This window comes from Somniosus microcephalus, chromosome 10, assembly GCF_052327205.1.
Source record: "Somniosus microcephalus isolate GS21.2 chromosome 10, FLI_Smic_1.0, whole genome shotgun sequence".
NCBI classification, from domain to species: Eukaryota; Metazoa; Chordata; class Chondrichthyes; order Squaliformes; family Somniosidae; genus Somniosus; species Somniosus microcephalus.
Genome location: NC_140996.1, coordinates 10,402,659 through 10,428,441, shown reverse-complemented (window position 1 = coordinate 10,428,441; position 25,783 = coordinate 10,402,659). Strand labels below are relative to the sequence as shown.

The window sequence follows — 25,783 nt, the reverse complement described above, 5'->3', positions numbered from 1 at the left end:
CAACTTTTTCCAGTTTCTGACGAAGGGTCATCGACCTGAAACGTTAACTCTGTTTCTCTCTCTACAGATGCTGCCGGACCTGCTGAGCATTTCCAGCATTTTCTGTTTTTATTCCACATTCTCACCACTCTCTGGGTGAAGAAGTTTCTCCTGAATTCCCTGTTGGATTTATTAGTGACTATCTTATATTGATGGCCCCTAATATTGGACTCCCTCACAAGAACATCCTCTCTACATCTATCCTATCGAACCCCTTCATAAATTTAATGACCCCTATCAGGTTTTTATTGACTATTATCCCTTTTGTGAACTAATACCTCGTTGATACTGTTGTAGCAACTTCAATTAAAATTGTATTTAGTTTATAATTGTGTTTACTGCCTGAAATTACTCACCTGCTTACACGACCAGGCAGGGATTGCAAGGGTTAGAGTCATCTCAGATCTTTAAAATATGCCCGTGTAACATTTACTTTGACACCTTGCACACACGAGGGAGGGGTGGGTGTACGTGCACCTGTAGTGTTTTGCTGCAATGGTTTCTTAAAAAAATTCTTGGGATGTGGGCGTTGCTGGCAAGGCTGGAGTTTATTGCCCATCCCTAGTTGCCCTCAAGAAGGTGGTGGTGAGCCTTCTTCTTGAACCGCTGCAGTCCATGTGGTGAAGGTACTCCCACAGTGCTGTTAGGGAGTTCCAGGATTTTGACCCAGCGACGATGATTCCAGCCAGTGGAGAATTCATCCCTTGATCCCCATTGACTTCAGTTTTACTAGGACTCCTTGATGCCACACTCGGTCAAATTCTGGCTTGATGTCAAGGGCAGTCACTCTCACCTCACCTCTGGAATTCAGCTCCTTTGTGTCCATGTTTGGACCAAGGCTGTAATGAGGTCTGGAGCCGAGTGGTCCTGGCGGAACCCAAACTGGGCATCGGTGAGCAGGTTATTGGTGAGTAAGTGTCAGTTGATAGCACTGTCGATGACACCTTCTATCGCTTTGCTGATGTTTGAGTGTAGACTCGATGGGGGCGATAATCGGCTGGGTTGGATTTGTCCTGCTTTTTATGGACAGGACGTACCTGGGCACTTTTCCACAGTCAGGTAGACGGCACTTGGTGCAATGGCAAAGAACATATTGAACCGCTGGGGGCCGTGAACTCAAGCAGACAGAGAATTAGAACATTTCCTTCACATTACCCGCACAGTTACAGTAATTGTTACAGATTGAATGTTAGAGTGGATTACTTCAGCTAGAAAAAATGTTAATCACTGTTCTGTTAACAAATGATTTCTTTTACGTATAGAACGTTCTAATTAATTGCAGACTTGGGTTATCATGGCCCAGATAATAATGGTCTGCTGAGTGTGATTGTGACTGAGCGTAATCCAGTTCTAACTTCTTCAGTATATAATTATATAGTAAACGTGTGTCTTTGCACGTGTGAATCCTGCAATATTCTTGACCCAGCTCATCTAAAGCCTACAGCCCTCTAAGATCTCTGCGTTCCTTCAATTCTGGCCTCTTGCGCATCCCCGATTTCCATCGCCCCACCATTATCGGCCGTGCCTTCAGTTGCCTCGGCCCTAAGCTCTGGAATTCCGACAATACGAAGCTAGGTGGGAATGTAAGTTGTGAGGAGGATGCAAGGAGGCTTCAAGGGGATATAGACAGGCTAAGTGAGTGGGCAAGAACATGGCAAATGGATTATAATGTGGAGAAATGTGAAGTTATCCACTTTGGTAGGAAAAATAGAAAAGCGGAGTATTTTTTAAATGGTGAGATTGGGAAATGTTGGTGTTCAGAGGGACCTGGGTATCCTTGTACACGAATCACTGAAAGTTAACATGCAGGTACAGCAAGCAATTAGGAAAGCAAATGGTATGTTGGCCTTTATTACAAGAGGATTTGAGTATAAGAGTAAAGACGTCTTACTGCTATTATATAGGGCCCTGGTGAGACCACACCGGGAGTATTGTGTACAGTTTTGGTCTCCTTACCTAAGGAAGGATATACTTGCCATAGAGGGAGTGCAATGAAGGTTCACCAGACTGGTTCCTGGGATGGGGGGATTGTCCTATGAGGAGAGATTGAGTAGACTAGGCCTATATTCTCTAGAGTTTAGAAGAATGAGAGGTGATCTCATTCAAACATACAAAATTCTTACAGGGCTTGACAGGGTAGATGCAGAGGGGATGTTTCCCCTGGCTGGGGAGTCTAGAACCTGGGGTCACAGTCTCAGAATAAGGGGTCGGCCATTTAGGACTGAGATGAGGAGACATTTCTTCACTCAGAGGGTGGTGAATCTTTGGAATTCTCTACCCCAGAGGGCTGTGGAGGCTCAGTCGTTGAGTATATTCAACACAGAGATCGCCAGATTTTTGAACATTAAGGGAATCAAGGGATATGGGGGTAGTGCAGGAAAGTGTAGACGAGGTAGAAGGTCAGCCATAATCTTATTGAATGGAGGAGCAGGCTCGAAGGGCCAAATGGCCGACTCCTGCTCCTATTTCTTATGTTCTTATTTCTATAGCGCCTTTCACGAGCCCGGGACGTCCCAAAATGCTTTACAACCAATGAAGTACTTTTTGAAGTGGAGTCACTGTTGTAATCCAGAAAACATGGCAGCCAATTTGCGCACAGCAAGCTCCCACAAACACCAATGAGATAATGACCAGATAATTTGTTTTAGGTGTTGGTTGAAGGATAAATATTGGCCCAGGACACCGAGAACTCCCCTATTCGTCTTCGGAATAGTGCTATGGGATCTTAACGTCTCATTTGAAAGACGGCACCTCAGACAGTGCAGCGCTCCCTCAGTACTGCCCCTCCGACAGTGCAGCGCTCCCTCAGTACTGCCCCTCCGACAGTGCAGCGCTCCCTCAGTACTGCCCCTCCGACAGTGTGGCGCTCCCTCAGTACTGCCCCTCCCGACAGTGCGGCGCTCCCTCAGTACTGCCCCTCCGACAGTGAAGAACTCCCTCAGTACTGCCCCTCTGACAGTGTGGCGCTCCCTCAGTACTGCCCCTCCGACAGTGTGGCTCTCCCTCAGTACTGCCCCTCCGACAGTGCGGCGCTCCCTCAGTACTGCCCCTCCGACAGTGTGGCGCTCCCTCAGTACTGCCCCTCCGACAGTGTGGCGCTCCCTCAGTAATGCCCCTTCGAGAGTGCAGCGCTCTCTCAGTACTGCCCCTCCGACAGTGCGGCGCTCCCTCAGTACTGCCCCTCCGACAGTGAAGAACTCCCTCAGTACTGCCCCTCTGACAGTGTGGCACTCCCTCAGTACTGCCCCTCCGACAGTGTGGCGCTCCCTCAGTACTGCCCCTACGACAGTGTGGCGCTCCCTCAGTAATGCCCCTTCGAGAGTGTGGCGCTCCCTCAGTACTGCCCCTCCGACAGTGTGGCGCTCCCTCAGTAATGCCCCTTCGAGAGTGCGGCGCTCCCTCAGTACTGCCCCTCTGACAGTGCGGCGCTCCCTCAGTACTACCCCTCCGACAGTGTGGCGCTCCCTCAGTAATGCCCCTTCGAGCGTGCAGCGCTCCCTCAGCACTGCCCCTCCAACACTCCGCAGGCTCGAAGGGCCTGGATGGTCGACTCTTGCTACTATTTCTTATGCTTTTTCTTTTATTGGAGTATAAATTGGCTTTAATTTACAAATAGTGAACCCATTTGCCATTATCAGTTATTTTTTGTGAAAATAAGATGCGCTATCTGCACAGTGCTATCTTCATCTAATCTCATTTATTTTAGTGTATTTCTCTTGCTGATTTTTTGTTTTCCTTACAGTACACACAATTATCGAAAAGGTCAAGCTTGACCTAGTATACAGGAGACAGCGACTGACACTTCCTGGTGCGTCACTCCAGTGCAAGAGGCTGCTAATCTTTCAGGATATGGAAACATCCCGATTAATTCTGTTAAAGCATGAAATTAAGATAAGAGTATATTAATGATTAGATCCCTGTCTGACTTTTTATATTGTGTGTCAGTTGTGGCTCAGTGGGTAGCCCTTTCGCCTCTGAGTCAGAAGGTTGTGGGTTCAAGATCCCACTCCAGAGACTTGAGCGCATAAAAATCGAGGCCAACACTCCCAGTGCAGTGCTGAGGGAGTGCTACACTGTCAGAGGGGCCGTCTTTCAGATGAGACGTTAAACCAAGGCCCCGTCTGCTCTCTCAGGTGGACGTAAAAGATCCCACGGCCACGGTTTTGAAGAAGAGCAGGGGCGTTCTCCCCGGTGTCCTGGGTCAATATTTATCCCTCAACCAACATAACAAAAACAAATTATCTGGTCATTATCACATTGCTGTCTGTGGGAGCTTGCTGTGTGTAAATTGGCTGCCGCCTTTCCCACGTTACAACAGTGACTCCACTTCAGAAAGTACATCATTGGCTGTAAAGTGCTTTGAGACGTCCGGTGGTCGTGAAAGGCGCTATATAAATGCAAGTCTTTCTTTTATTGTTGTAATCTTTTTAGCTTGTACTTTTTGTCTTAATAACACCATCATTAACATGGGTCAGCACAAATTTACAAATCACCAAATACTTGCTTCAAGTCTCCAGCACAGAAACAGGCCATTCGGCCCAACTGGTCCGTGCCGGTGTTTCTGCTCCACACCAGCCTCCTCCCACCCCTCTTCATCTCATCCCATCAACATGTCACAGAATCACAGAAACCCCACAGTGCAGATAGAGGCCATTTCGGCCCATCGAGCCTGCACCGACACATATCCCACCCGATCCCCGTAACCCCTACACCAACACATATCCCACCCTATCCCTGTAACCCCACGTATTTAATCCCCCTAACACTAAGGGTCAATTTATCATAGCCAATCAATCTAACTCACACATCTTTGGATATCCTTCTATTCCTTTCTCCCTCATGTGTTTATCTAGCTTCCCCTTAAATGAATCTCTGCTATTCGTCTCAACCACTCCCTGTGGTAGCGAGTTCCACATTCCCACCACTCTCTGGGTAAAGAAGTTTCTCCTGAATTCCTGATTGGATTTATTGGTGACTATCTTATATTCATAGCCCCTAGTTTGGGAAACATCTTCTCTACATCTACTTTTACTGGAAAATATCAGGTCACCCCTCAGCCTTCTCTTTTCTAGAGTAAAGAGCCCCCGCCTGTTCAGCCTTTCCTGATGGTTGTAACCTCTCAGTTCTGGTTATAATCCTTGTCAATCTTTCTTGCACCTTTTGCAGTGTTTCTATATCACACAGAATCACAGAATCTACAGTGCAGATAGAGGCCATTTCGGCCCATCGAGCCTGCACCGACACATATCCCACCCTATCCCCGTAACCCCACGTATTTAATCCCCTAACACTAAGGGTCAATTTATCATAGCCAAATCAACCTAACCTGCACATCTTTGGACTGTGGGAGGAAACCGGAGCACCCGGAGGAAACCCACGCAGACACAGGGAGAATGTGCAAACTCCACACAGACAGTCGCCCGAGGCCAGATTTGAACCCGGGTCCCTGGTGCTGTGATCATTTCTGTAATATGGAGACCAGAACGGTGCACAGTGCTTGACAGGGTTTGAAAAAAAAAGGTTGTACACATGGTGTCCAAATACATCAAACCATCATCAGTTACAAGGCTGGTGTTAAAGGTAATACTTTGGGAAAAAAATAACCTTCAGCCATGGAGTTCCTTTGTTACTGAGGAAAACTGTATCGTGCTACGAACACATCAAAATCCATATTATTAAAAGCTTTGTATCTGTGCGGATGAAAAACACACAAGGCAGCCACTTAAAAAAATGTAATTGTTACGCTGCACATCATAGAATGATACAACGCAGGAGGCCATTCGGCCCATCGTGCCTGTGCCAGCTCTTTGAAAGAGCTCTCCAATTAGTCCCACTCCCCCCTGCTCTTTCCCCACAGCCCTGTGAATTTTTCCCCTTCCAAGTATTTATCCAATTTCCCCCCCCTTTTTTAAATTGACTTCATTTATTTTTATCCTTCTATTTTTAAGTTGATTGTAGCACTTTGAAATTATTTTTGCTCCTCTCCCAAGTGTGGCGAAATCCCAACCTGCTCAGCCTCTACGCTCTGCTTGACCCAGATCTAGAAACAGGAGGAGGCCATTCAGCCCCTCGAGCCTGCTATGCCATTCAATTAGAGCATGGCTGATCTGCAATCCCCTCCTGATGACCCACCTTGCTCAGTCTCTATGCACAACCCAACATCAACTGGTCTTCCAGGCTTTCCAACTGCAAATGGCATCCAATGGCACACCCAGCCTCCTCACCATCATTCACTGGCCGTACAACTGAAGCATCCCTTCCTCATAGCTGAATTCCAACCCCCTCGAGATAAGGACCAACATTCCACTCGCCTTTTTTTGATTACTTTGTATTTGTTCATAGTATTTACAGCACGGAAACAGGCCATTCGGCCCAACTGCTCCGTGCCGGTGTTTATGCTCCACACCAGCCTCCTCCCAGCCCTCTTCATCTCACCCCGTCGGCATAACCTTCTATTCCTTTCTCCCTCCTGTGTTTGTCTAGCTTTTCCCTAAATGCATCAACGCTATTCGCTCAACCACTCCCTGTGGTCGCGAGTTCCACATTCTCACCACTCTCTGGGTAAAGAAGTTTCTCTTGCAGACCCTATTGGATTTATTAGTGACTGTCTTATATTTACGGCCCCTAGTTTTGGATTCCATCTCAAGTGGAAACATCTTCTCTACATCTACCCTATCAAATCCCTTCATACTCTTCAAGACCTTTAACAGCTCACCCCTCAGCCTTCTCTTTTCTAGAGAAAAGAGCCCCCGCTTGTTCAGTCTTACCAGATGCGTATAACCTCTGAGGTCTGGTATCATCCTTGTCAATCTTTCCGTTCATGTGCACTAGCTTTTAGTGTACTTGGACACCCAAATCTCTCTGTTCCTCCGCAGTCGCTAGTCTCTCACCGTTAACAATTTTTTTTTAAGCACCCATTGTTGGATCCATGCTAGAAATGCTTAATGCAGTCCACGGGAGCATGGACATCCCATTCCCTGCATTAACCTCGCCATCAGGAGGCCAGAATTCCTCCAAAAACATTTTCAATGTTAATGAAACAATGAAGAAATGAAACTGAAAACACCCAAACTGTAAACACTGAAGTTAGAAAAGTTTGAAACCTACTTTTATTGGACAGGGCCTGAGGTCACACATATACAAAATGAAACTGCAGAGACGCTGAACTTATTATTACAGTTGTACAACAGAAAAAAAATTAAATTTACATACAGCAGGACAACAGTTCCAGTTTAAATAAAATTAAAAACCTCGACTTTCCCCAAATATAAAATTTCATTTACTGTCTTCAAAAACAAATCCGATGGGAAAAGCCAAGTTAAAGCCAAAAAAAAAAATAAACACAGTAAAAATGATTGCTGATCATATCCTGTCACTTTGGCAAAAAAGGAGATTTGCTATGTAACATTTAATAAATCAAAATGTAACAAAGACTATACATCTGGGATAATGCTTAATGATGAATATTGCACTCAATTATGTACAAGAGTATTAACAAAGCACATTTGTAAAATATACTGTATGTGTTGCAGGAGGGAGAAGACAAGCTGCCCCGGTCCAGCTTTCCCTCTGACAGAAAGCTGGTCTCCGGTGAAACTTCTAAATTATTCAACATTACATGACATGAAAATACTGTACTACAAACTCGAGTGTGTACAGAAAGCCACACGCACTTGGTGACCAGACTGCTTCAGCACAGATAACTACTGTACACTTGAATAATTACAAATGCCTTTTACATTCAGGATCCTTGGGGGGGTGGTGACAGAACACCGCCGTCATTACCAGGGCCATGTCCAGGTTGGGGGGCAAATGACGAAGCGACATGCATTAAGTCTTTTCACATGAAACGCAAGACAACTGCATTTGAATTTTATCCAGAGGGAATGCATCAGCGCAGTGCTGTCCTGCATCATATTAACAGGTACCCATGGACCCAGTACAGAATCTATTACGCTCAACCCTTAATTAAATGAAAACTACAATTTCAAACTTGGCTGCTCCATATATCCTATCTGAAATATACCATCCTTATGCCACCTCATTTTGTCATCTTTTAACAATTATGTACAGGTAATAGATACGTGTAAACAGACAGCAAAAATATTGATGCTAACATTATTTCCCTGTTTTTTTTCTCCAATATATTAAACTTACAAAGTCTATACTTTAAGATAGGTTTTTATAGCAAAGCAATGGACCCATTTCCACCACTGAATTCTAAAAACTGTACAGTAAAATGCAGACTAGCGAAGCTTCTCCGAGAACCTTTAAAATTCAAAATGCATTCCCCGGAGCAGAGCTCAAATGTGCAAACGTGATTTCCTTTGGCTCCATGACCTAGCTAGCGTCACATCTCGAGTGTCATGACTTAGTTTGAACTCTTCCCGCATCCCATTTTGAGAGTCTTGAAAGTGTCCTGAGTGAATACATGCAGGAATAAATTTGGTATGTCGATGAAAACCGTCCACCCGTTAACTTTTAAACCACGGAGGAGGAGTTAGGGATGCCATGAACGGCTGTCCCAGTTGGAGTTCCACTGATTGCATTGAAGATGTGATATGAGTTGGGCAGGAGATTGATCTTCATTCCGTCATCCTCTGGTGAAATCTTAACAAGAAAACACACCATTAAAAAAACAAAAAAAAACCACAACCGTAGGAGGGTATTTTCACAAATGCTTTAGTAAGCCACAGGCAACTTGTTTCATTTGCACAACTTTTTCTTAAAAGCACAACTCAAAATTATAGATTGCGGTTCAAGTTAACTCCCAGTATGCTGCGCACACACACACTGACGTCATGCACTTTCCAGATTTTACAACAGTAATATTACCATCCAATCTGCTCACACTACGTGAGGGAAGCATTCAGAGAAAAAGAAAATGAGAAAATACACTGGTTAGTTTTCATTTGCACATGCCGCCTCACTCTGCAATTTTATATTCTTGAGATACAGGTAATTCTACAATTTGCGTTTCAAACGGCTAAATTCCTATATAACCGATTGCTTCCTACACTGTTCCAACGAAGCTCAGCGTAAGCTCGAGGAACAGCACGGTGGCATAGTGGTTAGCACTGTTGCCTCACAGCGCCAGGGACCCGGGTTCGAATCTGGCCTCGGGCGACTGTCTGTGTGGAGTTTGCACATTCTCCCCGTGTTTGCGTGGGTTTCCTCCGGGTGCTCCGGTTTCCTCCCACAGTCCAAAGATGTGAGGGTTAGGTTGATTGGCTATGATAAATTGACCCTTAGTGTTAGGGGGATTAAAAACGTGGGGTTACGTGGATAGGGTGGGATATGTGTTGGTGTAGGGGTTACAGGGATCGGGTGGGATATGTGTCGGTGCAGGCTCGATGGGCCGAAATGGCCTCTATCTGCACTGTGGGGTTTCTGTGATTCTGTGAACAGCACCTCATCTTTCGATTAGGCACTTTACAGCCTTGCGGACTCGATATCGAATTCAACAATTTCAGATCATAACCTCTGCCCACATTTATTCAGATGGCAGCTGTTGATGATTCTGCCATTCCCATTTACACCTCCTCTAGACCCATCTTTTGTTTCTTTACTTGTCCCATTTGCCTCGTGCTATCATCCCTGTTGTCATTTAATCACTCCTGCCTTCCACCCGGTCACGGACCTTCCCTTTTGTTCTTTCCTCCCCTCCCCCCTTTCCCTGCCTCTGCACTTGCTTAAAACCTGTTACATCTCTAACTTTTTCCAGTTCTGACGAAAGGTCATCGACCCGAAACGTTAACTCCACTTCTCTCTCTGCAGATGCTGCCTGACTGGCTGAGTATTTCCAGCATTGTTATTTCAGATTTCCAGCATCCGCAGTGTTTTGCTTTTGCATTGAAATGTCCAACTAGGACAGCCATGATCACATCACACTTGGCAATGGGTAGCATCAAAAACTTGAGCGAAGGTTCAGAAAAATGAAGTCTGCCCCACAAACCTCTAATGAAATTGGAAAGATTGGTTGCAGTTACGTTAACGTAGAATTAAGAATTAATACATCTGATCTAAAGGAATCTACTTAATACAATGTACCTGCATGTTTTAGGCCACTCTTAATTTGGCCCCCTTAAATTGCTAGATAGATACACAGAGCACTATTATTTCAAAATGGTACTTTTTATTCGTTCACGGGATGTGGGCGTCGCTGGCAAGGCCAGCATTTATTGCCCATTCCTAATTGCCCTCGAAAAGGTGGTGGTGAGTCGCCACCTTGAATATGACTGAGTGTCTCGCGAGACCATTTCAGAGAGCAGTTAAGAGTCAACAACAGCAACAACTTATATAGCGCCTTTAACGTAGTAAAACATCTCAAGGCGCTTCACAGGAGTATTATAAGACAAACAAATTTGACACCGAGCCATATAGGGAGAATTTAGGGCAGGTGACCAAAAGCTTGGTCAAAGAGGTAGGTTTTAAGGAGCGTCTTAAAAGAGGAGAGGTAGAGAGGTTTAGGCAGGGATTTCCAGAGCTTAGGGCCGAGGCAACAGAAGGCACGGCCACCAAAGGTTGAGCGATTATAATCAGGGATGCTTAAGAGGGCAGAATTAGAGGAGCACAGATATCTCGGGGGTTGTGGGGCTGGAGGAGATTACAGAGATAGGAAGGGGCGAGACCATGGAGGGATTTGAAAACAAGGATGAGAATTTTGAAATCGAGGCATTGCTCAATCGGGAGTCAATGTAGGTCAGCGAGCACAGAGGTGATGGGCGAACAGGACTTGGTGCGAGTTAGGACACGGGCTGCTGAGTTTTGGATGACCTCAAGTTTACGTAGGGTGGAATGTGGGAGGCCAGCCAGGAGTGCGTTGGAATAGTCAAGTCTAGAGGTAAAAAAGGCATGGATGAGGGTTTCAGCAGCGGATGAGCTGAGGCAAGGGGCGGAGACGGGCGACGTTACGGAGATGGAAGTAGGCAGTCTTAGTTATGCTGCGGATATGTGGTCAGAAGCTCATTTCCAGGTCAAATATGACACCAAGGTTGCGAACAGTGTGGTTCAGCCTCAGACAGTTGCCAGGGAGAGGGGCGGAGTCAGTGGCTCGGGAACGGAGTTTGTGGCGGAGACCGAAAACAATGGCTTCAGTCTTCCCAATATTGGTCAATCACATTGCTGTGGGTCTGGAGTCACATATAGGCCAGACCGGGTAAGGATGGCAGATTTCCTTCCCTAAAGGTACAATACCAGAAATGGTACAATACAAAATGTTCTTCTCTTAAAGTTCATTACAAGAGAAAATCATAACTAAACATTATTACGTTTTAAAAAGTAAATTTTTGACCATATAGTGAATATCAAAATTTTGCCTGCCAAAGACACCTAAGTACAAAACTAAAAGAATTGGGAAAAACACACACAAAAGGAGTTACTTACTGTTATAAATCTCATCATTCATCAAGAAACTACTCGTGAAATAACGCTGGACGGCCAGCTAGTGGCGCCGTCCAAGGAGTATAAATACTCGGGCGTGGGCCCAGCTTGCTCAGGGACATTTTGTAAGACAGGAACTAGTGAAGTACAACTAGACCTCTATGTTCTGAAACAAGTTGATTAAAGCCTTGCTTTATACTCAAACCAAGTGCGTAGTGAGTTTTATTACATCACTTACTGCACTTTGATGGGATGATTGGCATCAATGTGTAAAAAAAATTGAAGATTTTCTTTTTTTTTGTGTCTAAAGTTTCTCTCTTTCTCCATTCTAGATATTCAACCGCCAAATACAATCCCCATCTCGGATGGAGAGTGTAGATAGGCCATTGGCTTCTGTCATTGCTAGTTATTAGAAAATGTATGTGAACGGTTTCAGTAGACTTGGCCTTTCTGGCCATGGGAAGGTGCCGGGTCCAGACCAGTGGTGCGAGGGCGTGGACTGGTTGAATGTGGCAATTTGCTACATTATATACACACACACACATATAGATTTACAACTGAGAGGTTATAACTATCAGGAAAGATTGAACAGGCTGGGGCTCTTCTGTCTAGAAAAGAGAAGGCTGAGGGGTGACCTGATCGAGGTCTTAAAATTATGAAAGGGTTCTTTAGGGTAGACGTAGAGATGATGTTCTTGTGAAGGAATCCAAAATTAGGGGCCATCAATATAAGATAGTCACTAATAAATCCAACAGGGAATTCAGGAGAAACTTCTTTACCCAGAGAGTGGTGAGAATGTGGAACTCGCTACCACAGGGAGTGGTTGAGGCGAATAGCAGAGAGACATTTAACGGGAGGCTAGATAAACACATGAGGGAGAAAGATATAGAAGGATACGGCTGATGGGGTGAGATGAAGAGGGGTGGGAGGAGGCTCGTGTGGAGCATAAACACCGGCACGGACCAGTTGGGCTGAATGGCCTCTTTCTGCTGTGTGGAATTCTATGTAAATCTAACACAGGACTCAAAAAGAGGTGATGGAGAAATGTTTCAAAAATAATGTGCTGTCCTCATCAATGTTGTTGGGAAATTTGTTTATACCTCCCAGTTGAGAGGGGAAATTCCAGATTTTCAGAGCCACAGGACATGCTTGCTGGTAATCTACAAGACTGGGTCCGAGCCAGAGGTTCTCATCATGTGGAGCAGCGAGAGTGACATTTTCTCTAGTCTGCCAAACCTTCCCTCCAGCACAGTTAACAGTTCAGTACCAGTCTGTACTCAACTCTCAAGTCATTACTTTCAAAGGAGTGCAGAGGTCACCATTCAGGGCCAGCACTGACATCTTTCCCTACCCAACCTAATGGGGTAGAGTTTCAACTCACCACCCAGCAGCACAACTGAGGCTGCTCGATAGAGAAAATGCCCGGTTTTTAGGTCTATTGATTCGAATGGAAATCGGGCGGATTCTAGAACAACCACCTACATTTATATAGCGCCTTTAACGTAGTAAAACGTCCCAAGGCGCTTCACAGGAGCGTTATAAAACAAAATTTGACACCGAGCCACATCAGGAGATATCAAGACAGGTCAAAGAGGTTAGGTTTTAAGGAGCGTCTTAAAGGAAGAGAGAGGCGGAGAGGTTTAGGGAGGGAATTCCAGAGCTTAGGGCCCAGACAGCTGAAGGCACGGCCGCCAATGGTGGAGCGATGGAAATGGAGGATGCGCAAGAGGGCAGAATTAGAGGAGCGCAGAGATCTCGGACGATTGTAGGGCTGGAGGAGATTACAGAGATAGGGAGAGGGATGAGGCCATGGAGGAATTTCAAAACAAGAATGAGAATTTTAAAATCGAGGCGTTGCTTAACCGGGAGTCAATGTCGGTCAGCGAGCGCAGGGGGGTGATGGGTGAACGGGACTCGGTGCGAGTTAGGACACGGGGCAGCCGAGTTTTGGATGAGCTCAAGTTTAGGGAGGGTGGAATGTGGGAGGCCGGCCAGGAGTGCCGATACACAGCGCCGGGCTGGCAAGCTGAAAATCTACTCCAATGAGACGCTCACAGGTGGAGCTGCCACACACAAGAGTGAAAGAGTATTTTATCGGACAGGGCAGGTCAATATGGCAGGTGTCCAGCAGGCCGGTTTCCCATTAACAATGCAGAACTTGTCCTCGCAGGTAGCAAGACAGTATAAACATTTGAGAAAAACTATTTTGGCAGATCGGGAAAAAGAGAAGTTACTTTCCCTACCATTATTCGTCTTTTAAACTCGTTTGAATTCACGTTTTCTCTCTTTTCAGGGTCAGTTTTAAATCTCCACAAAGACTTCCAAATGAGTTCTTTCTCTCTGCAGAAGCTGCCAGACCGACTGGGTATTGGCAGCATTTTCTGCTTTTACTTCTAAATGATCATTTGGCAAAATGGAACACGGCAATCTCTGGTATAAAGGACTGAAGCAACTGAGACTAAAAAAGGGCAATGTCACGGTACAGGAAAAACATTGGACGGTCGCTCAATGAACCGGGACAGGTGGAGTTTGCACATTCTCCCCGTGTTTGCGTGGGTTTTCTCCGGGTGCTCCGGTTTCCTCCCACAGTCCAAAGATGTGCGGGTTAGGTTGATTGGCCATGATAAAAATTGGCCCTTAGTGTTAGGGGGGATTAAATACGTGGGGTTACGGGGATAGGGCTTGGGTGGGATGGCTGTCGGTGTAGGGACCGGGTGCTAGGGTTTGGATGATCAGCCATGATCTTGTTGAATGGCGGAGCAGGCTCGAAGGGCCGAATGGCCTACTCCTGCTCCTATCTTCTATGTTTCTATGATAAGAGTTGGGTTGGCTAGCTTGTTTGAAGATCACTCGTGCTCGAGAAAGGTGCAGTAAAGGTACCATTTTTAGGAGTTTTCCCACAGCAATTATTCATAATCAATCGGAGAGTGAGCGCACCGGGAAACTACTTTCTTCTTTCACTGAAACTACAACTCGAGATGTTCAAATCTGGAAACCTGGGACAGCATTTCAGTCAAACAAGCAAAAAAATAATTTGTTAAACGTCATGGCCTAGAAATTGCGGGTCGGAGGCATGCCTCTGGAGTTCACCTCCGACCCGCAAAATATTTTCCGAACTTGCCTCCGGGCTGCAGTCTCGGGCCCTCCAGGCGCACGCCTGCATAAAGGCCCACGGATCCCAGGGACGCGGGTGGTTCGGGAGCGTCCCTGCGATCACATGGGCCTGGTCCCCCAATCGCACGGGAGGATTCTATTGCAGTCATTTCCCGAACAGAATCCTCTAACGACATGCAATGGAATCCGCAAACAATGAAACAATTTACACAATTCTAATAATTATAAATGTTCTGAATTTCAATTTTATTCATTAGTCCCTTCATTACTCCAAACACGATAAAAAATTAAATTTTTGAAATATAATTTTAAACATCTTAATTCGGGTCAATATTTGCATAAGCTAATTTAAAGGGCTGGATTTTACTCACCGAGACACGATGGGGGCGGGACTGCTGCCTTCCGGGTTCTAGTCCTGCCCCCAGCGACGTCTGACGCACAGATGCTATTTTGCCCTGATTGGCCTCGTTAAGCCCGCCCTGCATAGCTTGCCGGCCAATTAAGGGAAAGCCGGTGTCAGATGAGGTCAGTTGTTGGCGCTTCATCTGCCGGTTTTCTTAAAGGCATATGCACCACACTTGTTTGACAGATGATTTGACAGTGTTTGACAGCATTGAGGAGCTATCAAACACTGACAATCACTGTCCAAAGGTGAGCCCTTGCACCCAGGCTCTCCAATTACTCTCGCTTTAGGATAAAACAGATAGCAGCTGCAGCTGAGATTGCAGAAGCCATCTGTCACTTCTCCCGATGAGATGAGGCTACGCAAACACTTCACAGCTTGTGACCTGCAGAAATATCTAACCACATTAAAAATGACTTGCACAACATATCCTTACCTCTGATACTAACCAGTGTCCCATTGCATCCTTCACACCACTTCTGCAGCTGTCATCCAACCACCAACATAACAACAGACCCACAGCACACCTCGCTTACCCTGGTGGGCAGTTAAGTGGCTATAATCCTCTTCCCGCCGCTAGGAGTCGGGTCCCTTCGCAAATCGGGGACCCGACTCCCAGGAAAGATTGGTTGGAGGTGGTTTTTTTTGTTTTTTTCTCAGCAGTCCCGCCTCCAAAGGGCTGGTAAAATCCAGCCCAAAGTATGTGTGTATTATTTTTTATTTTTAAATGCTTAATTTATATTAACCCTTACGCTGATGAAAACAGGCCCTGCGCCTGCTTCTACCAGCCGTAAGAGTTTTGTGGGCAGTTGTTGGGCAAATAACCCAGCTCTGCGCCAGCGAAAGCTATTTTACTTTTGGTTCGGTGGATCCGTCAAGGCGACCTCGTCAGATCGCAACTTCCAGGTGTTACGCAAATTCAGGGCCTGTGTGTTTGAAGCTACTTACCTCAGTGTTAAAATCAAATAGTTTTTTATTTCCTTTGTGCACTAGAATTATGAGGCATCTTGCCAGGTAGCAACTAATTTGCAAAGCACACTGACCCAGGCTTATTCTGGGTCCCAGTTTGTCCTGTGGCCGCTGTCCCCAGGAATGTCCACTTGTTCTCAAAAGCAAAGAGCACAAGGCAGGGGAATCTGAACCCCGAATAAAATGAGAAGGTGCTGCTGAAACACACTAATGCGAGAGAAAAATCTACCTGCATACAGTAAGGACCAAGACAGATCATGGTCTTGGATTAGGACACATGGAAATACTAATCCGGTATAACGCACTTTGCCTGAATTTGCATGGACAATCTCCAAACCTGGCTGGTTGGAAGACAGAGGGATTTCTTTGTCGGAAAACGAGTTCCTAAGAACGACAGGTACGTCCGGCAACTGCTCTCAAAATCCCCAACTGTTTACTTTTAAAACCAAAGGAAAAAGGTGCGGGGACACCCTGCGGGTAACGTTCCTGTTAAGCTGAGTGGCTGTATGGACGTCTCGCGCAGGCCGCTTGTCAGCTTCACTATGGGAAAAACTGCGCACGGGCGGAAATTTGAATAGGCCGCGTACCTCAAAAGAAATATTAGAGATCATTGGCTGTGGGGGGAGCGGGACTGATTGGAGAGCTTTTCCAAAGAGCCGGCACAGGCACGATGGGCTGAATGGCCTCCTTCTGCGCCGTATGGTTCACAGGATGAGGCACATTCTACCTGCAGGTGGAAGCTGAATGAATGCGGGATGAGGAAATCTTACTTTCAGCCTTGATGGGCTTGTGTACATGGATGTATTCCTATTTTATGACCCAGCCCAACAATGTACCTTCGCGTCTTCTTACAATCAAGAACTTAATCCTTAGTCATTCTAATTTAGAATTTAAAACAACTAGCTTTGGTGTCAGCTGTGGCTCAGTGGGTCACACACTCGCCTGAGTCAGAAGGTTGTGGGCTCAAGTCCCACTCCAGGACTTTATGCGCACATAAAGCTAGGCTGACACTCCAGCGCAGTGCTGAGGGAGTGCTGAACTGTCGGAGGTGCCGTCTGTCAGATGAGACTTTAAACCGAGGCCCCATCTGCTCTCTCAGGTGGACGTAAAAAAATCCCACGGCACTATTTCGAAGAAGAGCAGGGGGAGTTCTCCCCGGTGTCCTGGCCAATATATATCCCTCAATCGACATAACAAAAACAGATTATCTGGTCATCATCACAATGCTCTTTGTGGGAGCTTGCTGTGCATAAATTGGCTGCCGCGTTTCCCACATTACAACAGTGACTACACTCCAAAAAGTACTTCATTGGCTGTAAAGTGCTTTGAGACGTCTGGTGGTCGTGAAAGGCGCTATAGAAATGCAAGACTTTCTTTTTTGAAACAAGTAAATATGCTGTGCAAAAAAAGATATTCCCACTAGGAATACAAAAGGTCGTCATTGGACATGTTTTACTCGATGTCAATACTCCCACCGACCCCCTCAAATATTTTCATTAAATTATATTCCCAAATGAGCCATCAGGAGTTATTGCTACAGAGGGACTGCCCATTTCATTTGGAATTGGGTTGGGGACGTTGGGCTGCCTAAGGGCAATTTGCAGAACAAAATCAACCACAACAAAATCAATTTGGAATATGGTCTGCTTAATCTTGAATTTTTTTGTAAAATACATATCATAGAACTCCATTTGGATAGTTGATGTTGTGGAAACAATATTCCCTTTCCACTCAGAATGTAAATACCTACTCCGTTCTCGTCATACACTGCAAGAAGAACATAAGAAATAGGAGCAGGAGTCGGCCATTTGGCCCTTCGAGCCTGCTCCGCCATTCAATGAGATCATGGCTGATCATCGACCTCAACTCCACTTTCCTGCATTATCCCCATATCCCTTGATTCCCTTAATATTCAAACATCTATCGATCTCTGTCTTGAATATACCCAATGACTGAGCCTCCACAGCCCTCTGGGGTAGAGAATTCCAAAGATTCACCACCCTCTGAGTGAAGAAATTTCTCATCTCAGTCCTAAATGGCCGACCCCTTATTCTGAGACTGTAACCCCTGGTTCTAGACTCTCCAGCCAGGGGAAACATCCTCCCTGCATCTACCCTGTCAAGTCCTCTAAGAATTTTATAGGTTTGAATGAGATCACCTCTCATTCTTCTAAACTCTAGGAAATATAGGCCTAGTCTACTTAATCCCTCCTCATAGAACAATCCCCCCATCCCAGGAACCAGTCTGGTGAACCTTCATTGCACTCCCTCTATGGCAAGTATATCCTTCCTTAGGTAAGGAGACCAAAACTGTACACAATACTCCCGGTGTGGTCTCACCAGGGCCCTATATAATTGCAGTAAGACAATCAGAAGTGAATTCATATTTGTAACTCCTAACAGGTTCAATAGTAGCTTTCGAATGGGAATTGGATAAATACTTGAAGGAGGAAAAGATTGCAGGGATTTGGGGAAGGAGATGTGGGGGAGGGGGTGTGTGGGGGAGGAGCTGAGGGGGAGGGGCTGTAGGGGAGGGGAGGGGCTGTAGGGGATGGGGGATGTGGGGGAGGGGCCGAGGGGGAGAGTGTGTGTGGGGGAGAAGCCATGGGGGAGAGGAGGGGTGTGGGAGGGGCGGTGGGGGAGCGGGGGAGGGGGTTGTGGGAGGGAGGGGTGGTGCGTGGGAGGGGCCGTGGGGGAGGGTGGGTGTGGGGGGGGGGTGTGTGCGGGAGAGGGGCGTTGCGGGAGGGTGGGGTGCGGGGGAGCGTGGGTGCGGGGGAGCGTGGGTGCAGAGGAGGGTGGGGTGTGGGGGGGGGTGTGGGAGGGGCCGTGGGGGAGGGGGATGGGCCGTGGGGGAGGGTGGGTGTGGGGGAGGGTGGGGTGCGGGGGGGGCTGCGGTGGAGGGGGGTTGCGGAGGAGGGTGGGTGTGGGGGATGGGGTGTATGTGGGGGGCCGTGTGGAGGAGGGGTGGGGGGTGCGGGGGAGGAGCCATGGGGGGGCTGCTGTGGGACTAACTGGATTGCTCTTCGAAAAAGCCACCGCAGACTCGATGGGCCGAATGGCCTCCTTCTGTGCTGTACTATTCAATGATCCTGTAGCTGTTTCAAACATGGTTTAGAACCTAAACTCACCTGCTCACGCATGATGTCGGACAGCTCGCGAACCATTTCTCTGTAGTTTGCCTTCATTTCCTCTTGGTATTCTACCTGATCTTCCTTGATCAAACGTTCATTTACGATCAAGGCTTGCCCACAAGCCTCAACAAACTGCCTGTGAACACAGAAAGCAACCCATTGACACACACCGACCGGCAGCAGGTCCCCGACATTTTTTGTGCTGTGAAACCTAAAATGACGTCTCGTCCACTTCCATCGTAACGGCTCCGAAATTCCGGCCTTACCTGAAGACTTCCTTCAGTTGTTTCACTTTGTTGTCGGGATACTTTTTCACATTGGCTTCCTCGAGGAACGCCCGTGCGTACGCCAATGGCCCAGCATTTACCTAACGGAACAAGCAAACAAGCATTGTGCTCGTTACCGTCTGACAGCAATTACTGCAACACAAAGTGGGCCAGTTTCACAAGATAAATTTCACAGATGGATACAGATTTCTCATCATCCATGTATACCATTTATAATTACCTCTCAAGATAGAGATATATAGATATCTAATATATCTCCTTATATACATATCTCTCTAAATATATCCATATCTCTAATATATCTCTCTATATATACCCATCTCTCTCTAAATATATATCCATCTCTCTCTAAATATATACATATCTTGACAATTATATACATATCTCTCCAATATATCTCTAATTATATACATAGCTCGGGTGTGCGTCTGTCCAGCTATGCGCTCGAAAGTTATAGAGCGTACCTACGCGTGCGTTACGTCAAAAGAAAGCTTGCCGTTCCAAAACGGTCGTAAGCGTATTTAGGTTTCGGCCGGACAAAAATCGCGCCCGCGGTATCCAAAAAACGTTCAAAATTCCGCTCATTAGCATCTCATTATCCGCTCATTAGCGATAGAGTGACCTCGAGGTCGACCAATCGTACGCCGGGTTCCTGGCGCGTGCGGGCGGGCCCTCCTACAGTCGAGTGACGGGACGATTGACCAATCCTACGCTTTGGTGACCTGACGGTCGACCAATCGGTGCGTGTGTGGGCGGGCCTTATCGTTCTGAACCGAGGTGAGTCGCCGCCATCTTGATTCCAAACTTTTCCTTTCTTTTTCCCGCTTTCTGCGTCTTTAAAAAAAACGTTGCTTTTAAAACACATATTGTTTTTAAAAAAAGTTAATTACTTTCTAAATCTTTTATCTAATCTCATTAATTTTCCTACCTTTCCCCGTTTTTCCAGGTAGGCCTCGAAGCCTCGGCCTCTCCTCCGCACCCACGCCCGAGCTAGGCACCTCCCGGCCCCAGTCAACAAGCGGCCCCCGATTGCCGCCATCTTTGTGAAGGCTAGAGGGGTGGGCCTCAGCCGAGTGCCGCCATCTTAGTAAAGGGTGCGCGCGCAGCAGGAGCAGCTGAGACGCGGCGTCTCTCTCTGTTCCCCGCTCAGCTCGGGCGGGGGGGGGGGCAGAGCTCTCGGGAGTGCGGATCTCAGGCGGGGCTTGGAGAGCGGGAAGGGTTACCCCGGCAACCGGGCCCGCCGGCCGTCTCTCACAGCCGCAATCGGCGGTCTTGAAGCCAGCTCGGGAGGGCGGGGGCTCCAGAGAGCGGGAGGCCGGTGCTCGGGAGGGCGGGGGGCGGGGCTCGGGACATCGGGGCTCGCGACACCGGGAGATCGGGGGGGCGGGACATCGGGGGGCGGGACATCGGGGGGCGGGGCTCGGGGACTCCCCTTCTCCCTCTCCCCTTCCTCCCCCCCCCCACTCCCCCCCTCCTCCCCTTCCCCCCTCCTCCCTTCCCCCCTTTCCCCTCCCCCCCCACCCTCCTCCCCTTCCCCCTCTTGCCCCCAGTCGCTCTCTCTCTTCCCCCCAGTCGCTCTCTCTCTTCCCCCCAGTCGCTCTCTCTCTCTCTTCCCGCCAGTCGCTCTCTCTCTCTCTTCCCGCCAGTCGCTCTCTCTCTTCCCCCCAGTCGCTCTCTCTCTTCCCCCCAGTCAGTCGCTCTCTCTCTTCCCCCCAGTCGCTCTCTCTCTTCCCCCCAGTTGCTCTCTCTCTTCCCCCCCAGTCGCGCTCTCTCTCTCCCCCCCAGTCGCTCTCTCTCTTCCCCCGTCGCTCTCTCTCTTCCCCCCCAGTCGCTCTCTTCCCCCCCCCAGTCCCGCTCTCTCTTCCCCCCCAGTCGCTCTCTTCCCCCCCCCAGTCCCGCTCTCTCTTCCCCCCCCAGTCGCTCTCCCTCTTCCCCCCCAGTCGCTCTCCCTCTTCCCCCCAGTCGCTCTCTCTCTTCCCCCCCAGTCGTTCTCTCTCTTCCGCCCAGTCGCTCTCTCTCTCTCTTCCCCCCCAGTCGCTCTCTCTCTCTCTTCCCCCCCAGTCGCTCTCTCTCTCTTCCCCCCCAGTCGCTCTCTCTCTCTCTTCCCCCCCAGTCGCTCTCTCTCTCTCTTCCCCCCCCGTCGCTCTCTCTCTCTCTTCCCCCCCAGTCGCTCTCTCTCTCTCTCTTCCAACAACAACATGCCCTCGAAAAAGCCTCGGCACCGCCGGGCACTCCAGCTAGTCTATATATATAAAAGTTTGTCTGTCTGTCTGTCCGGCTATACAATCAAAAGTTATAGAGCATACCTACACACATGTTATATCAAAAGAAACCTTATCATTAGGGGAGTCTAATAGGCGTATTTACTTTTTGGTCGGATAAAAATTGTTCGGACAGTATACAAAAAAGGTTCAAAAAACGGTAACATTCCGCTCATTAGCGTTGAGTGACGTGATGGTTGACCAATTGTACAGGGGATTAACCTGATGGTTGACCAATCGGTGCGTCACGGGGGGCGTTTCATTGCGTGTGTGGGCGGGCCTAATCCTTCTGAGCTGAGGTGAGTGGCCGCCATCTTGATTTCTAACTATTGATTTATTTTTCCCACTTTCTGTGTGTTTATTTTCCCCACTTTCTGTGTGTACCCCATTAGGTTCTTTTGTGCAGTTCTCTTCTTAGCTATGGGGTGCTTAAAAACCTGAACTTTAATATTTAGGAATCTCTCTTTATTGTAGTGGATGCGCGGAGCCGCGGCCTAGCAGCGCGGGAAGCCTGGGCCTCGAGTTCAGCGGATTCCCGGCGTGCCTGGAACCTGTCGAACCTGAAGGCCGTTCATTTCCGCGACCACGCCACCGTCTTCACCTCGGCCAATGGCATCGGGGTGATGGCCGAGGCCACCAAAAGCGTCCAGGGGAACGCGTTCATCCAGGTGCCGAGGCCCGGGCCCCAGGGCGGAAAGAGGGATTGGAGCGGGGGATGAGGGCTCGGGGAGGGGAGAGGGGGAACAGGTAGGAGGGGGAAGAGGGAGGGGGGGGAAGAGGGAACAGGGAGGGGGGGGAAGAGGGAACAGGGAGGGGGGAAGAGGGAGTAGGGGGAGGGGGGAAGAGGGAGGGGGGAAGAGGGAAGAGGGAGGAGGGGGAGGGGGGAAGAGGGGGTAGGGGGAAGAGGGGGGGAGGGAGGAGGGGAAGGGGGAAGAGAGGAGAGGGGGAGGAGAGGGGCACAGAGGGAGAGGAGAGGGGAGGGAGGGAGAGATAGGGGGAGGGAGAGAGAGAGGGTGAGGGAGGGAAAGAGTGAGGGGGTGGGAGAGCTCGCCTTCTTCCTTCGCAGGGGTTCATTGGGCCAGGCCTGAGGCTCTCCTTCCCCCCCTCTCTCTCCAGGCTAATCCCGAACTAAATCCAGCAGTCTCTCTCTCTCTCTTCCCCCCCCATCTCTCTCTTCTCCCCCAGTCTCTCTCTCTCTCCCCCCCCCCTCTCTCTTTCCCTCTCTCTCTCTCCCCCCCAGTCTCTCTCTCTCTCTCTTCCCCCCAGTCTCTCTCTCTCTCTTCCCCCCCAGTCGATCTCTCTCTCTCTTCCCCCAGTCGATCTCTCTCTCTCTTCCCCCAGTCTCTCTCTCTCTCTTTTCCCCCAGTTGCTCTCTCCCCCCCTTCCCCCCAGTCGCTCTCTCACCCCCAGTCTCTCTCTTCTCCCCCCAGTCTCTCTCTCTCTCTCTTCCAACAACATGCCCTCAAAAAACCCTCGGCACCGCCGGGCACTCCAGCTAGTATTATTATATATATATAAAAAACCGCATTTGTGTCACTCATCTTTTATAAACTATGTGTATTTATTCCAGTAATGGTTCATTGCTGTTCGAACTATATTTTTAAAATTGTCACTTCAGTTCTAAGCATGTAATCGAGGTATCATGATCTTATTATTGATAACAAACAAGTTACTTTTCTCATCTTACAAGGCCAGTTACTCAAAAAATCTACAACATTCCCTGTGCTGCTGTCCAACTCTCATCGCTCCGCTCTGACCCTTTACTATTTCTGTACCTGATCTCGGTCTATCGTCTGTTGTACTGCTCTTCTCTCCGACCCCCTCTCATTGCATTTCTCCCTAGTGCTTTATTCTCTGTTTTTTTTTACAATGAATGATTGAAAGGCTTGGAGCCCAGGCTAGCCAACAAACACCAAATTTCACATCTAACCTGAAAAACCTTGCAGTGAATACATTGGGGTTGAGTTCCCGCTCGCTTGATCAGCGCAAAATGGGCAGAACCGACGCTAAAGACCGGGGAATTTTAAACCTAGGTGAGTTATGCCCAAAACCACTCATGCTCGTGTTTTCCCTGATCGTTAACGCTGGTTCGAGATTCTATTCGCGCCGAATCAGGCTCCGCCACAAAACCGGCCCCGCCCTCCAGGTCGACAACGCGAGATTCCGCCGGTTCGGGAAAGCTCTTCAAATCGCGCTCATTGTCTGAGGCGCACGGGGAGAAGTCGGCTCATTTTAAACAGCTTTTACATATCAAAGCAATACTTAATTTACTAAGAAACTGACCTGTGTCCACCCATGAAACTATTAAATGGTTCAGTAACCTAACCAGCACAATTTCAAGCGCATTTTGGGCGCAGTTTTCCGATGTTACCCAATGCGGAAACTCTACCCTAGTTTATATATAAATATATAATTTAAAAAATAATCACCTGTACAATGACACTGCCCTGGAGTTTCAGCTGTAACTTGATCATATCAACGTCAGAAGACGAACACAATATTTGGAGTTCTGTGACTTTATTGCTCATTTCATCGATTGCAACCTCAATCGGGTTCAGATCGACATGCTGTTGGTACATGACAGGAATACGCTTCTTCACATAGGGAAAGCAGTGAATAGCTAAGGAAGATGCAACATAATTTTAATCAGAAACATTCCACCAAAGATAGATGTTACAAGTTCGTCACAAAATCACTGATCTAAAGGGGGCACAGTCTCAGGATAAGGGGTCGCCCATTTAAGGCGGAGATGAGGAGGAATTTCTTCTCTCAGAGGGTCGTGAATCTCTGGAATTCTCCTCCCCAGAGAGCTGTGGAGGCGGAGTCAGTGAATATATTCAAGGCGGAGATTGACAGATATTTGAGCTACCGGGGAGTCGAGGGTTATGGGGGGTGACGCAAGAAAAACTACTAGGCACTTGGTCTAAGCGTTAAACAAAGCTTTAATCAACTGTTTTACAACATGGAGGTCTAGTTGTGTCCTTCACTAGTTCCTGTTAAGAATGTCCTGCGCAAGCTGGGCCCGTGCCCGAGTATTTATACTCTCCCTGGACAGCGCCACCCGTAGGCCGCTCAGTATTATTTCATAAGTCTTTCTTTCATGAATGACTGATTCATGTCAGGGAGCGGGCGGGAAAGTGGAGTTGAGGCTAAGACCAGATTAGCCGTGATCTTACTGAATGATGGAGCAGGCTCGAGGGGCTGAATGGCCGACTCCTGCTCCTAATTCTTATGTTCTAAAGCACTGCAATCTGAATGCATTTGGAAACGACAGGTTATTATTTCACGCTAACTCGTGGATGAAAGGAGTCTCCCAGGTGTAGGCTTCAAAGGCTAGTTCCTGTGCAATGCAGTTCTTCTCTGGTCAGCGGTTACCTTAAGACAACAACTACTTTCATGTATATCGTGCCTTTAATGTGGTAAAACGTCCCAAAATTTGAGGTCGAGCCGCACAATGAGATATTAGGACAGGTGACCGAGAGCTTGGTCAAAGAGGGAAGGTTTTAAGGAGCATCTTAAAGGAGGAGAGAGAGGTGGAGAGGCAAAGAGGTTTAGGGAGGGAATTCCAGAGCGTAGGGCCTAGGCAGCTGAAGGCACGGCCGCCAATGATGCAGCGATGAAAATCAGGGATGGACAAGAGGGCAGAATCAGAGGAGCGCAGAGATCTCGGATGGTTGTGGGTCTGAAGGAGGTTACAGAGATAGACCTAGCTACAAAGTATATATTTATATTATACTCGCAGTTGGCGCGCTGCCCACTGTCAGTTGGATTCCAACTATCTATTTTATAATGATAATAAGTGTGTTACTCCATCTTACTTAGGAGTCTGCTGTGAAAATGTGGTGGTGCTAAATCTGAGCTATGTCCATCACACCACAAAGTTCAACATGAGATTCTGAGGGGGATTGACAGGGTAGATGCTGAGAGGCTGTTTCCCCTGGCTGGAGTGTCTGGAACTAAGGGCCACAGTCTCAGAATAAGGCGTCAGCCTTTTAGGACCGAGATGAGGAGGAATTTTTTCACTCAGAGGGTTGTGAATCTTTGGAATTCTCTACCCCAGAGGGCTGTGGGGGCTCAGTCATTGAGTATATTCAAGACAGAGATTGATAGATTTTTGGACTCTAGGGGAATCAAGGGATATAGGGATCGGACGGGAAAGTGGAGTTGAGGTCGATGATCAGCCATGATCTTATTAAAT

General features: G+C 47.9%; 2 protein-coding genes across 9 annotated transcripts in view; both read right to left on the bottom strand.

The window, feature by feature from the left end:
- LOC147111437 (solute carrier family 15 member 1-like) overlaps positions 1-1,131 on the bottom strand; it is an 88,746-nt gene extending 87,615 nt beyond the window's left edge. Inside the window, exon 1 of the mRNA XM_085999886.1 lies at positions 1,077-1,131. Coding sequence (XP_085856012.1) covers positions 1,077-1,131 — 55 coding nt within the window. The remainder of the gene's footprint in view (positions 1-1,076) is intronic.
- Positions 1,132-7,120: 5,989 nt separating this feature from the next.
- LOC147111436 (dedicator of cytokinesis protein 9-like) overlaps positions 7,121-25,783 on the bottom strand; it is a 499,826-nt gene continuing 481,163 nt past the window's right edge. For 7 of the 8 annotated variants that reach the window (XM_085998427.1, XM_085998428.1, XM_085998429.1 and 4 more), the window contains exons 50-53: positions 24,015-24,205; positions 19,304-19,404; positions 19,035-19,173; positions 7,121-8,649 (exon numbers count right to left, since the gene is read on the bottom strand). In XM_085998427.1, coding sequence (XP_085854553.1) covers positions 8,521-8,649; positions 19,035-19,173; positions 19,304-19,404; positions 24,015-24,205 — 560 coding nt within the window. In that variant the 3' untranslated portion in view covers positions 7,121-8,520. Of the gene's footprint in view, positions 8,650-8,874; positions 8,892-19,034; positions 19,174-19,303; positions 19,405-24,014; positions 24,206-25,783 lie in introns of all 8 variants that reach the window. The other variant, XM_085998430.1, reaches the window with a different exon arrangement.